Source organism: Ochotona princeps, chromosome 19 (assembly GCF_030435755.1).
Source record: "Ochotona princeps isolate mOchPri1 chromosome 19, mOchPri1.hap1, whole genome shotgun sequence".
NCBI classification, from domain to species: Eukaryota; Metazoa; Chordata; class Mammalia; order Lagomorpha; family Ochotonidae; genus Ochotona; species Ochotona princeps.
Window position 1 is genome coordinate 7,909,308 of NC_080850.1, and position 14,189 is coordinate 7,923,496.

Here is a 14,189-nt window from a genome sequence, read left to right on the forward strand (position 1 = left end):
ATGTCCTAAATCTCTCAGCCCAATAATAAGCACTGCATAAGCAAGTGTCCGCTCTCAGCTTGCATGTCCCTGGGTCCCAGGGGGGAGATGACAAAGGGATACCAGCCCAGCTGCTGCTAGCAGTCCTCTTCCAAACAGAAAGTGGCAAACTCGCTGCTACAAATTAGCTTCTCTCTGGGGCGGGGAAGAGAAAACAGGGGTGGTAGGAGTGATGAGGTAGGGGGAATGTATGGGCGAGGAAAGCTGCTTTTCAGAGGAGAGAGGTTACTTGTTGCCATAGTCGATTTTGGACGTGACTTTCTGCTTCAGTTCCTTCAGCTCATCTTTGGGCAGAGTTCCTGAGAGGAGCTGGGACCTCCACTCCATCAGGTCATACATCATGGATTGCACCTGCAGGAAACGCTCCTTTTTGCTGGCCTAGGAAACAAGAAACAATTTGCTCTCATCTGCACCCCAGGAGCCCAGTCATCAATTTAACAAACTGTGCCTGAGGCAGGTGAGCCTGTTCAAGGGCCACAGCTTGAGCATCCCTCCCAGATTAAGCAGTGGTTGTAGTTGCTAATCTACTTCTTGCCATTGGGCCACGGAAGTTTTCCAAAAGCAGACAGCATAAACCCAATGACTTCTTAGCTACAGGAAGGGTGATTCTTGACTCCTGCAAACAGACTTAACTGAACAGGAGGGCCATGAACCTCTGTTGTCAGGGGGAACCCAGAGCATAGGCCATTATAGGCTGGGAACCAGGACCATTCCTCAGGTGACAAAGGACAATTTCTAGGTCAGCATTCCCAAACATGGCCTATGGGAGGGGGGAGTGCAAGATGACTCTTGGTGGCACAATATGAAATCGCACCGACCTAAGTCCCCATGCCATGATTCTGTTGCATGCTCAATCTACTATTCTACTAAGGGAAAGTTATAACTTCACAGCAACATGTCTTAACACCTCTTGCACATTTGTGGTTGGAATGATGTAGCCTGCCATGAAGTTTCTTATGTAAGCTGTCTCAACTTTACCAAAAAGAGAGTCCATTTGGGTGTTAAGTAAACATCACACAGGTGGTACAGGTGAAGCGACTGAAATGATTGAGTTTTAAGGATTTCTTGACTAGCATCAAAGGCATGACGGACTTGCCACTCCAAGATTTCAAATGGAAAATGCCAAGTCTCTACCACACATGTGGATGCGATATGTTAAAAGGCTGTAATGGACAGGCACACAAAATCAGTTTAGCCACAAGACTATCATGTGCCTCTAAACCTTCCTAGTGGATCATAGAGAACTTAGAGAAGCCAGGGTGCAAAGAATCACATGTCATAAAATGTGCACATCAACAAAGAAAAGCCTACAAATGACACACACGCCAGCAGGTACGCATGGCACTATAAGCACAGGGTAAGCCATGTTTGACATTTTCACTCTCAGCTTAATGGGTTGCTTAGCTGATTGCTTTCATTAAGAGTCCCGAAGCATCAAAGAAGGACGTAAAATCAGGTCTGCTTCAGGACAAGGAATACACATGCATGATGCACTCTTTCCTTTTTTTTCAAAAATGGCACTTTTTCATGGGTCTGAGGATGAGAACCATCAATTAACTAATACATGAAAACAGTATGTCCCTAGGTATGATCAGCAGATTGCTACATCAATTCCCCTGTGTCTATTAAAAACTCCACCAGAAAGAACTTCATTTTTTGAACAGAGACCAAAGTATGACAAACTTTGGCACTAGTTAGATAACATACACATCACGCCAAATTCTACTTATTATAGTTCTGGCACTAGACAACTGATTTTGTGATCATCACCTCACCTCTCTGGACCTTGATGTTCTCATACATAGTCACGTGTGCTCTGCTATATCACCAAGGCCACCTTGGCCTGCCCTGCTCCAGGCTAACCTCCAAACGTGGACCAAGCTGACAACTACAGATGCTTCCATCCGAGGAAGAAGAGTTTGGGATCTTACCACATACAGCTGCTTCCAGATGCTGCCCCATTCCCAGAGTGTTGTTGTGACTTCCTGGGCTAGAGGGATTTCTGCAGGGATGATGTTCTCTGTATTTCTAGTGAAGACAGGAGAGAAAAACGCTGTTGAGCTGAGACTCAGTTGTTAACTAGAATCAATGCTGACAAGTTCACATTCAATCACAGCTGCTAAGAGGGCCCTTGCTGATGTTAGACTGAACTGCCTCCAACAGCCACTCCAACTGCATCACAGAAGCACACAGGACTTCCTTTTTAGCATCCTCCTTCCTGAGAGTATACGCTTCCTCATTATTCAGAATTCATGTGCTTTAATAAAGTGCAAAGGAGATTTACAGGGAAAAGTCCAATTCTCCATGCCAATTAGGTTTCCCCTGCCCCCAGAATCAGATCTGAACCTGAACGAGTTTGGATTAGTTGTCATATCCAGGGAAGGAAAGATTCACAAATAGACATGGGCAACAGAGAAGGTGAGGAGCACCCTGCAGCTCTACCAAGCCAGACGCTCACAGTCAATGGGAAAAAGTTCCAGGAACCCCCTAAGGGCCAGACCTGGTGAAGAAAGTCAGATACCTTTTTTTCTCAACTGTCACATCTTTGATATGGATAAAAGATCTGGGGAAAATGCCCTGTTGGAAAGAAAACAAAATAAAATCAAAAGAAGTATCCCTATTCCAGGTCACTATGATTTCCACCCCCCATCCCCAAATCACTAAGAATCGTTCCAGAGGCAGACAGAGCAGGAGCAGCATTTTGCACTGCCTTGCTCAGGTCTAGCTATTTCTAAATCCCACAGTGGATCAGAATCTGAATCTAAAGGATGTTCCAATCCCACTGGAGATGTTTATCCTCCTTGGTACGCAAGAGGAGAACATTCCTTGAAAGATGATCTGAGCCACTGACGTTGACTGAGACAAAAAGCCCTGCTTCTCTCCTTCTCCTGCCCGCCTCCAGGAAGGTAGCTGCCCTTCACAGTCGGGAACAGGTACATGATCAGGGCTCATCAGACCTCTTCTCTTTGCATTTGTTTCTTGGAGAGAACAGAGCAGGGTCTTGCCTCTCAACAATGACACATCAGGAGAGAAAGAAGCAGCCTCTACCATTCCCTTGCTCCAAAAGCTTGGCTCATTTAATGAGAAGCTAATCAAGTATTTAGAAGTTCCTTCCTAACTGAAACCTCGGTGGACACCAGATACATCTGGTCTCTGTGCTAGACACACCATGAGTGAAGACCAGATGAGCCAAACAGGTGCCTGCTCTTACAGAGATGACAGTATGTGTCATGTGGGGCTGAAAACAAGAGAACCCGGAGAGGCAGACACAAGGGCCTGTCCTGTCCATGTGTCATGCCAAGTGTATAATTAAGGAGGCAAATGAATGCCCCAACAACTCCAAAGGAAGACAAGAGTCAGGGAGGAGAGTAATCATCAGGAAAGGGTACAGGGAGAAGGGAACATAGAGGCTGGCCTTAAAGAAGAAGGGAGAAGGGAAGGAAGTGGAAGCAGAGCAAGTGCCATTCTTCTCTCCGTGTGTCCTGTGGTCAGACACACGGAGGGGACAATGGTTATGGCCTGGAAGCAAAGGTGGGAAAGAATTGCTTAGACAAATGGCCAGCCAATGTACAGATATTCAGTGCTGTCCCTAATGACAATGAAAAGTCTTACCTGCAACATTTTGTGCTTTATCAAGTAGCCCCTATACCAATCTGCAAAGAGAAAACAAAGAAACAGGTCTTTGATGCAAGTTCACAAATTTTCTGCTGGATGGTGGTGTTTTGTCTTTGTTTTGTTTGTTTGGGTTTTGTTTGTTTGTTTGTTTTTTACCAGCAAAGAAATTATTGCAAACAGCTTTCAGACACCTGATAGGGAGTCTAGTGTTCTGAAATCTATTGAATTGGTTGCCAACATCTCAGCATAACAGCTTCAAACCACAGGGATTTCACACAAAGATGTAATTTTTCCCTTTCTTTTCGTGAAGAACCAAGAGACTCAGCCACACTGGCCAGGATTTCCTCCAGTCTCCTGGTTCTAGCTGACCGGTGTCGAGAAAGAGCAAAGAGAACAGGTCCCTCCAACTCTGCAGACCCTCCCAATTCTTCCACTCACTTGCCTCGCTTGCCCTGGGGCCCCATGTTCAGGCAGGTGGGCCCCAGGATCAACTGTACGTTTTTCAATTCCTGCCTCCTGGATACATAAAGGCTTGCGGCTTCCGACAAGCATCCTAAAATTATACTCAACAGCTCTAACCACTGTATTGCGACTGGCAGTTAGTCATCACACACACACACACACACACACACAAATGTGAGGTCAGAGACAAGCAAAGGGATGGGAATTTTATTAGACAGAAATCTAAAAAATGATTTTATTAATAGAAATCCAAATCTCAGGCAACTCTCTGGCCAAATGAACTTTCATGCAGCAAGTACTGATGACTACCATGAGTGTGCTGGCCTTTAAAACGATTTGAGCACAGTCAAGCAGTGGCATTTGTCATCTCGGTAAATAAAAAGCGTCTGTCGGGTGCCTCATTAGCAGACTCTCATTACTGGGCTAACAGATTGTTGCCAGAATGCAACAGACCCACGTGGGAGCCCCCAAACCAGCAACTTAAAATGAAAAGTCATGAGCCAGAAGGAAGATCAGGCCTGAAAGACAGGGCTAAAGAAACCGGGGGTCTTATTTTGAGCAACAGGAAGTGACAGAAAGGAAAGAAGATAGAAGGGACAGAGAGTGGAAAAACAGAAAGGAAGAGAGGGAAGCTCAGGTCTACAGCACTCACTGAATAGCAAGGCTGCTGGCTCCAACACAGACATCTGAGGTATGGACTGCCATGATCCCACCTAACAGATGAGTGGTCTTCTGGAGGCACAGAGACACCTAGTGAGCTTACCAGGGATACACAGCTAATAGTAACAGTACTAAGATCCGAACATACACAGCCGTCACACTGTGCTTTTGGACTCACGGAATAAGGAGTCTATTGTTCTTCTAATGTTTCCATTTCTCAGCAACTGAAACATCTATTAGCTACTAAAACAATTAACAGTGGTGCTTACAATTTTAAAGTGTTTACTATGTGCTGGGAACCCTGTTTGGCTCTTTTTAAAAAAATTTTTTTAACATTGTAAATTAATATTCATGACAATCCTATCAATTAGGATGCATGCAGCAGTTCTATATATTAAACAGAGAGAAACAGAGATTGGACAATTCACTGCTGGTCACATAGCTCAGGGCTGCTGTAGCTGACATGAAATTTGATCATGTGACTTCCAGAGAGGCAATCCTTGCCACATAAGGACCGCCTGTCCCCTCCCACCAGCAAGATAGGAATACAGCTTTGCAATATTATTACTAACCATCATTCACTGATCATAAGAGGCATGCAAAGTTGTGTGCTAAGTGTGCAACGGGCACTCTCCTTTAATTCTCATAGGAATACTGAACTAGGCATTAACATTCCAATTTTTACATAAAAAAAAGTTGAGACTGACGTCAAGATCAATCCATGGCTCAGTCAAGACCACGTGACTTTAAAGTCAGCACCCAAAGCTGTGAAATCATATTAACGGGGACAGAGCACAAGTATGTGTAACTCTAGATCACCCAAATCCCCCACAAAATATAGGAAAACAATGGCAAGACCCATGGCCCCAATCACTCTGAGATCACGCCCTCCTCTGCATCTCTATGACAGGAGGCCTCTCAAGGTGCCTTGATTTTTTCGATCCAAGCATTTACCTGCCCTGACCTCTGATACTTAGTCACAAGTACCTGTTTTGGAGGCTTTGTTGTTCTCAAAGCTTCAGCTCACTTCTGAACACAAGAATTTGCTGACACTTGCCCCCAGCCTCCACATCTTGGCTCCTCAGACTCAAGGCCAAGCTGCACTGATAGCACACCTACTAGGTACACAGCACTGCTTTAGCGTTTTCATAAACAAAGCTTGAGTGATTTTATAGGAAAAATTTAGCGCATTTCCACTTGCCAGATTATAGCAGTGAGACTTGAAGGAGAGATCCCAATATTCTTTAGCAAGATCCAAATCCATGTCTAACGCAGCAGCTGTACCAAGACCACCCTCAAGACTGCTGGGTCCTGGACCTCTGGTGCTGATGGCAACTCCCTAACTTGCCCATCATGCACCTCTACCTCACTGTTCCAAGAGTGGACTGGGCAAACAACAATAGCTGACACACAAGGGGAAAACCCCCAAGATAAGGACAGTGTGATCAAAAGTAGGCTCACTGTGGGCCCACCCCAATGGCTCAACTGGCTAATCCTCTCCTTGCAAGGGCTGGAATCCCATATGGAGCTGGTTCATGTCCTGTCTACTCCACTTCCCATTCAGCTCCCTGCTTGTGGCCTGGGAAAGCAGTGGAGGATGGGTCAGGACCTTGGGATCCTGCACCCATGTGGGAGACCCAGAGGAGTCTCCCAGCTCCTGGCTTCAGATTGGCTCAATTTCAGCCATTGTGGCCATTTGGGAAGTAAACCAGTGGATGGAAGATCTTTCTCTCTGTCTCTCCTTCTCTCTGTAAATCTGTCTTTCCAATAAAAATCAATAAATCTTATAAAAAGAGGGGAGTTCACTTTTACACAACAATTATCATAGCCCAGGACTTGCCTGAGCACAACTTTATTTTGAGTTTATGAGGTCAAGAGTGTAGACCCTTCAAAATATGACTAAGTACCCTTACAGGAAAGCTTGCACCCTCTCTTCCCCTCTGCATCCTCTGCCATCTGAGGATACAATAAGAACACATTCAAGTTCAGACTAGGAAGTGGGTCCTCAGCAGACACCATATATGTCCATGCCTTGAACTTGGACTTCTCAGTCTCCAGAACATCAAGAAATAAATTTCTATTATTTAAGCCATCTGACCCGTGGTGTACTATTACAACAGCCTGGACTGTGACATGCATCCTGAAGGGAGAGGAGAAAAGGGACTTTTTTGTTGTACAATAACTTTTTAAAAATTATGAAGTGTCAATTGTTCAACTCATGTTCCTTTCCTAACTCCAAAATCAAGAACTCCCAAATTCTCAAACCACTGTGGAGTCAGGACAGAAAAGGAAAAATCAAAAATATTCCAAAACCTCAGAGAACAATTTAAGACTGGAGACTTTGTCCTTTCTCCCCCATTTCCAAAGAACCTGACATTCGGTTATGTCACTCAAGCCTCAGTGTTTTCACCTGCAAAAAGGAAAAAATACTGCCTCATCGATGACTGTATTTAAATATATCTTTAAATATTTTAAGGTAAATGCACTAAACCTTGAGGAAGGAAAAAAAATAACAATTTCATGATAAATGATACCTGTAACATGGATAAAAGAAGAACAACGAAATAGGAGAGGAATAAAAACAGCTTTTCAACTGCATCTGAAACTTTTATTAAAGAAATGTCTGAAACAAGAATCTGAATGATGTGCGCCTGAATGGACTTTTTACTTTCTTATATAATGAATTCTTTAATGTTAAGGTAACATAGAAGCTGATATCTATCAGTGGGTAATACTAAGCAGCTGTTTTGTTTTGTTTGTGGGGTCTGTTGGTTTGTTTGTTCTAGCAGAAAGCATGCCAGCAAAATTTAATGAAGAAAGAATGAAAACAGTACACCTGACAGACCAGGTGGGCATCTCAGTAAAGATCTGAAAGCCAACTCTGACTGCAAAGCTTCCACACAGCAAAGCAAACAATCAACAAGACCAAATGGCATCCTACAGATTGGGGGAAAATATTTACCAACCATATATCTGATAAATGGTGAATATTCAAAACGTAGAAAGAACTTCCACTTCTCAAGAACAGAAAACAGTTAAAACTGGAGTGGCGGAGGGCGGGGGGAGCAGCGTTGTGGCACAGCAAGTTAAACCACCATCTGTTACTCCAGTATCTCATATTGGAAAGCGTGTTCAAGTTCCAGTTATTTTGCTTCTGATCCAGCTTCCTGCTAAGACATCTGAGGAAGCAGCAGAAGGTAGCCAGTGTGCTTGAGCCCGTGACAGTAACACAAGAGAACTGAAGGGACTTCCTGGCTCCTGGCTTCTATCTGGTCCAGCCCTGATCCTTACAACCATTTGAGGAATGGAATCTCTCTCTCTCACTCTAGCTCTTGCTTTCTCACCACTTTACCTTTCAAAGAAATAAACATATTTTTTAATGAGTAAAGGATCTGAATACACATTTCCCAAAAGCACAGACCAAAATGGGCAAGAGGTATTTGGAAAAAAAATTGTTGCAGGTCATTAATTTTAAGGGAAATGCTCATTTAACCCACTATGACATATTACCTCATACCTGTTACATGAATTAGTGTCAAAAGGTCAAATGATAACAAATGATTGTGAAAGCATAGAAATAAGAACCCTGCTACCCATGGATGGGAATGCACATTATGCACTGTGGAAAACAATATGGATAATTCTAAAAAGAAATGAAAAGTACAGCTATCATGTGACCAGCAATCCCACTTTGGACAACTACCCAAACAAAAAGACATCTTCACTTCGTAAAGAGTACTCCGTTTTTGTTTTTTTTTTTTTTTTAAGTGCAATACATGAGAGTGAAAAACAGTAGCTACCAGGGATCACGGGGTGCATCAGGCTGGGGGCACAGGGTTTGGAGGAAGAAAATGGAGAGATGCAGATCAAAGGTCACAAAGTTATAAATTCATAGGATGGACAGGTGTAAAGAACTAATGTAAAACATGAGGACTCCAATTAGTACAACTGCTCTTTATTTTGGATTTCTTCCAAATGGTACAAGAATGAAGATCAAAAGGGAAGGAGTAAGTGTGGGATGATGGACATCTTAATTCACTTCACTACAACTTTTTACTGCCTACAGACACCCTTAAACATCACATTATAAACCTAAAATACATACAATAAATTTTTTTAAAAATCTGTAACTTACTGCTTATGTGCTCCCCAAAAAGTCACCACTGCATTTTTCCAGCCCTTGATTCCCTCCTCTATAAAACGGGAACATGGTAATGCTTGTCTTACGAGAAGGTTACATGAAGTAAAATGCTGAATTTGCCCAATGTCTAGTATTTAAGAGCTTGAAAAATTAGTAGATACTGTCCTTTACAGGAAAACCTACTAGAAGAATAATCATAATCCACAGGAGATGTATTTTCTACCTTATTTCTAGGACTTACAGACTTGGAATATCATTTTTTTTCTTTTATTGAAGTCATTTCAACATATTTCCATAGCAACAAAGCAAATGAGACATGCTTCAAAGGCAACATAATGGTAGTTTATTGACGCTCTAGCTTCATCTTTATTCAGCAGGCAGGAAGACCTCACTTTATAAACCTACAATTAGGGAGCAGTTATTACCCAAGAAAATGAGTTCTTTTCGCACTGAACTGTCTCTGGTGCAAAACTAAACAAAAAACCACCTCCTCGTGAAGTGGTGTTCTAAAAAGATCCCTGGGTAAGTGTTCATAATGTCCCTACTTACTGTCAAAGTGAACAGCTTTGTTGGGTCAGGATCACCCTCACTTGAAGTTGTTAGTATAGAAGCGTTACACGAACTACAAACACACCACACTGCAAGAGGCAGATTCAGAAACTGCTCACATGGACACTTTGCAGCTGAACTTCAGAGCTGACTTAAAAGCGCTCCCTGCCTGGCAGTGGCAAGAGCGAGTCTCAGAATGGCATGTCTCACGTCCTGCCGTTGCTGAAAAACAGCAACAATGAAAACAAAACAAAATTTTTTAAAAAAAAAAGCAAGTCGAAAATCTTTTTCAGTTTCCTCCTTCACTCCTTTTTCTAGTTGAGTTTGACCTCTGGTGAGATCTAAAAGCTCCTTGAGAAGCACAATATTTAAAAAACTAAATAAGTATTGCATTTTGCCCCCCACTAAGGGTAGCCCAGCAAAGCATGCATATCTCTGGGGGGAATGGAACCTTCCCCGTTGCTCCAAAAAGCAAGAGCCAAGAAGCAAGTAACAGAGCATGGAGCACATATGCCCTCAGACGGGCTTGTAAAGAAGATTCTAAATGATCTGTGTTATCACCAAACAATAGCCTCCCAGCTCAGTTTCTGGGATACAAGCGACAAACACAAACAGGGCTCTTTGTAGGTGAACAATGTTTCCTTAGAAGAATATAGCACAGCCTCTCAACCCCATGACTACATCCAATTGCCAAGCAAGCGCCTTTCAGGAGTTTCACACAAATATGTTGGAAGTCACTGACAACTCATTCCAAGACGTTTGTGCAGTGAAGTGGCTGATCTCGGTTTTAGTTGAGCAGAGAAGGCAGATTCAGAAAGAGTATCCCAGGCTACCTCCATCCCTGGGCCTATGGACACTGGGGAAAGGGAAGAAGAAAGTGAGTGACACCCCTGATAGGAAGTTGAAGCCTCTGGATGTCATTACACATCAGCAGAAATGTTAACCAAACTTGACTGAAAGAAGCAACTGGAGAAAAAAAGAAAACACTTTTTGTATGTGGTCCTTCGCGGGAGGAATTCCTACTGCCCAATACAACTCTGCCACATCTAGAATCAGAACATAGAATACTGATGCAACTTCTGGCAGCCAGTCAGATGTAACATAGATACAGTGATGCATTTGACTGTTCGACAGTGGGTTCTCTTCTAAATGATGTGTGAGTTTGCACCATAGCAGTATGTTATCTTTGCAAAAGGTGACAAGTATTCACACCCAAGGTTCCAGGTCAGGCTGTTCTTTTCCCCTATTCATTCAGCTGGGTAAATTTTTTTTTAAGATTTATTTTATTTTTTTTTATTACAAAGTCAGATATACTGAGAGGAGGAGAGACAGAGAGGAAGTGGAGCTGCCAGGACTAGAACCAGTGGCCATATGGGATCAAGGCGAGGACCTTAGCCACCAGGCCACGCCCCAGCTGGGTAAATTTAAAGAGGCCTTCAAGAGACTAGGAAGGGATGACCTCACCTACTCAGGCAAACAAATCCTCCGCCTTCAATTGACCTTGGTTTTGTTGTAAGGAAATACCCTGGCCGGTCTCTGCAGCTCGACATAACAGAAGAATGGAAATGACCAACACAGTACGCTTTCTATGAACCAGGCACGGTGCTCGCCTCTTGTGTTTGGTTAAAATTTATTTAAAAGACAGAATGACAAAAAAGGGGGGAAGAGGGGAAAGACAGAAGGACCTTCTTCCATCCACTGGTTAGCTTCCCAAATGCCTAGAACACCCAGGACTTGAGGCAGACTGAGACCAGTAGCCTGAACTCCAGCCAGGACTCCCACGTGAGTAACAGTATGTCAAGCATTCAGGCATCATCCACGGCCTCCCTGAGCACATGAGCAGGGAGCTGCATCAGAAGCAGAGCAGTCAGGGATCAAACCAACACTCAGACATGGGATCTGGGGCATTGCAGGCAGCAGCTTAGTCGGCTGTGCCACAATGGCGGCCCCAGCTTCTTCACTTCCACTCATTTCATTATCCTAACAAGTCCAGGAGGAAATTCTGAAGAAGGTGATGACAACCCATTTGAAAACCCAGTGCACAGGAACCTATTTATACCAGATTATGCAGCTAGCAGGCAGCAAAAGCAAGGACGAATTTTCTATTTCAAATGCCCATACTCTTTCCAATTCTTTGGGGGTGGGGGAGAGGGACATTGTGAGACACGCTTAAACATTAGTGAGAAAGAAGAGACACTGATCCTAATAAGCAGAATTTATTGTTGCTGATACATGAACCAGCCAGTTCAGTGGCAGTGAAAGCAAGACCTGTGCCTGTGACACTACGAGGGGTACCTAGGATCATCACAAACTGCAGTTTGTGGAAAGGACCAGATGTAATTGCTGTGGGTAGGCTCCTTGCTGCTGATGACACCCTCACAGTAGCCTGCCTCTGGCCTGCCCTTCCACGGCCTCTTTGGTGGATCAGTTGAGGTACTCAGCCCTCTACTCTCTCCTTTCTCCTTGGCTCAGCAAAGCACTGTGCCACCCATGTATACAGGACAGGCACACAGAACTGTGGTGATCCAGCAGGGCCAAAGAAGGGTAGCCGACTCTTCCTGATCATGTGACTGACACATTGCCCAGCTCATTTGTTTGGTTCTCTTTTTAAAGTCTTACTAATTAATGTATTTGTATTTGAAAGGCAGAGTGACAGAGAGACAGAGATTTTGCATTCTCCTATTCCCTTTCCAGATGCCTGCAACAGCCAAGGTTGGGCCAGGTCAAAGCCAGGAGCACAGAACTCCATCTGGTCTTCCACAAAAAAGTGGCAGGAACCCAAGTGCTTGATCCAGCAGACGCTGCCTCCCAGAGTGTGCATGAGCAGTACAATGCATTGGAAGTGCAGCAGGGACCCAACCCCAGGCACTCCGGCCTGCAACGCAAGCACCTCAAATTACACTTTGACTCTGTGCCAAATATCCACCCTACTCCTTTTGGTTCTCATGTGCAAGCCGGGTTCCTAACATCATTTGTTGATGACATAGAACGCTGGCATCTAAGTCCAAGGCCATGTGCCTTAGTGCAAATTTTTACAAGCACCCCACACTCTCTCTACCACCCTTGGTAGACACATCCCAATTAGACACTTGGCTTCACGAAGGGTTGGCACTGCTTTGGCCACAATGGCACTCCCAGCATGATGATGGGCATGGGCTCCTACTGTCTATGTGCTTTTGTGTGTTACACAAACCACACCACAATGCACAACAGCCCTTCTGCATAAAGTTTAACAGGTTTAAAATACGTGAGACTCTTCCAAACTGTAATAATGCTTTCCATCACTTATACAAGTATTCATTCTAATAAAGAAGTAGACCTTGGAATCACAGGCCCAGACAATCTAAGGACTGTGGCATATGGAAAACATAAAATCACTCAGTTAGAGATTGTCAATCCCTCAAATAAGAAAGCACTTTAGTTCAATAAATACTAACTATAGTTACCCTAGAGTATCTTTGGGATACTGGTTCCAGAATCCCTGAGAATGCCCAAACTCACAAGTGCTCAAGTTCTTACATAAATACTGCAGTAACCTACACAATCCTTCAGGATACTTCACATCATCTCGAGATTATTTATCACATGTGACATAACAGGAATGATGAATAAATCATTGTGATACTATGTTTCTTAAGGAATAATGAGGAGAAGAATGTCTGTACACCGTCAGTAGACATACAATAGTTTTCTCCTACTCGGTCCAGCCCAATTTGCAGAGGATTTTGCAGCCATGGAGTGCTGACTGCACTAACAAAAACAAAACACTTCAACATGCCCCAGTGCGGGGTCCCAGGGAGGGCTGGAGGTGACTGGTCTGTACTATGGGCTGCTCTGGGGTCCTGACTCACCTCCGCAGGTCTCCTGTATCCGCACCACATCTCCAATCTGTAGGGAAAGCTGGGGAGCTCCATTGCCTTCAAAGTTGTATATGGCTGTGAAAAGGCAGAGAGAGACAATCAGGTGAGACCTCCAGGTACCTTGGATCTGCTCCTTCCTGAGCTCGCTGTATTCAGTCGATTCCACACCCAGGCAATCCACAGAGTGAAGCAAACGTTGAAACCTCTTTCGGATCCCAGGAGTCAATCCAGACCCAGCCAGGCTCCCAAAGCAGGCATCACCCTCCTATATGCCCTCCTCTACTCCAGCCTCAATGACAAGGAGGCTGTTTATATCATGTACTATGAGCTGGCTTCAGACTGCACACCATGAATATGCTTGTACAGCGTCTCATTCCAACCTCACAGCAACCCTGAAAAGATTGGATTCTGCTCCCAAAGGAGGAATCAGAGAGACTGGGAAGGTAACCATTCTGGCCAAAGTCACGAGCTTATGAAGTGTCACGAAAAACAGCAGCATCCAGCTTGCATATCCCCAGCCACAGCGACAGTCTTCAGGCTGCTCCCTAGGACTTCAGCATGGCTCCAGAGCCATTCCATCCTCACTGTCCAAGGAAGCCACGTCTCCCTCCCACCCAGCTTCAGCCCGCCTTGTTCCTCCAGCTAGAGAAGTCTGCTCCTTAGCCTTCCCCAAAGCAAATCTTTTCTTCCGAAGTCTAGCTTCCTCTGTGACTACCCCCACTCCCAGTTCCTTCAGATTACAGACGCCCATTTCCCAACTGTTGACAGTGATAAAATGAGGACTCGACACGCCCCCCACCCACTGATCCTCCAGTTTCTGGGGAACAAGAGTTGGCCAGGAACAAATCTGAGTCCTGTCTACA

General features: G+C 44.3%; 1 protein-coding gene across 2 annotated transcripts in view; it reads right to left on the minus strand.

The window, feature by feature from the left end:
- Positions 1–14,189, minus strand: part of DOCK2 (dedicator of cytokinesis 2) — a 526,535-nt gene that overhangs the window by 487,383 nt on the left and 24,963 nt on the right. For both annotated transcript variants that reach the window (XR_009247240.1, XM_058677931.1), the window contains exons 2-6: positions 13,318–13,401; positions 3,652–3,692; positions 2,561–2,616; positions 1,971–2,067; positions 269–417 (exon numbers count right to left, since the gene is read on the minus strand). Coding sequence is in view for 1 of the 2 variants with exons in the window: in XM_058677931.1 (XP_058533914.1) it covers positions 269–417; positions 1,971–2,067; positions 2,561–2,616; positions 3,652–3,692; positions 13,318–13,401 (427 nt within the window). In the remaining variant the exon portion in view is untranslated. The remainder of the gene's footprint in view (positions 1–268; positions 418–1,970; positions 2,068–2,560; positions 2,617–3,651; positions 3,693–13,317; positions 13,402–14,189) is intronic.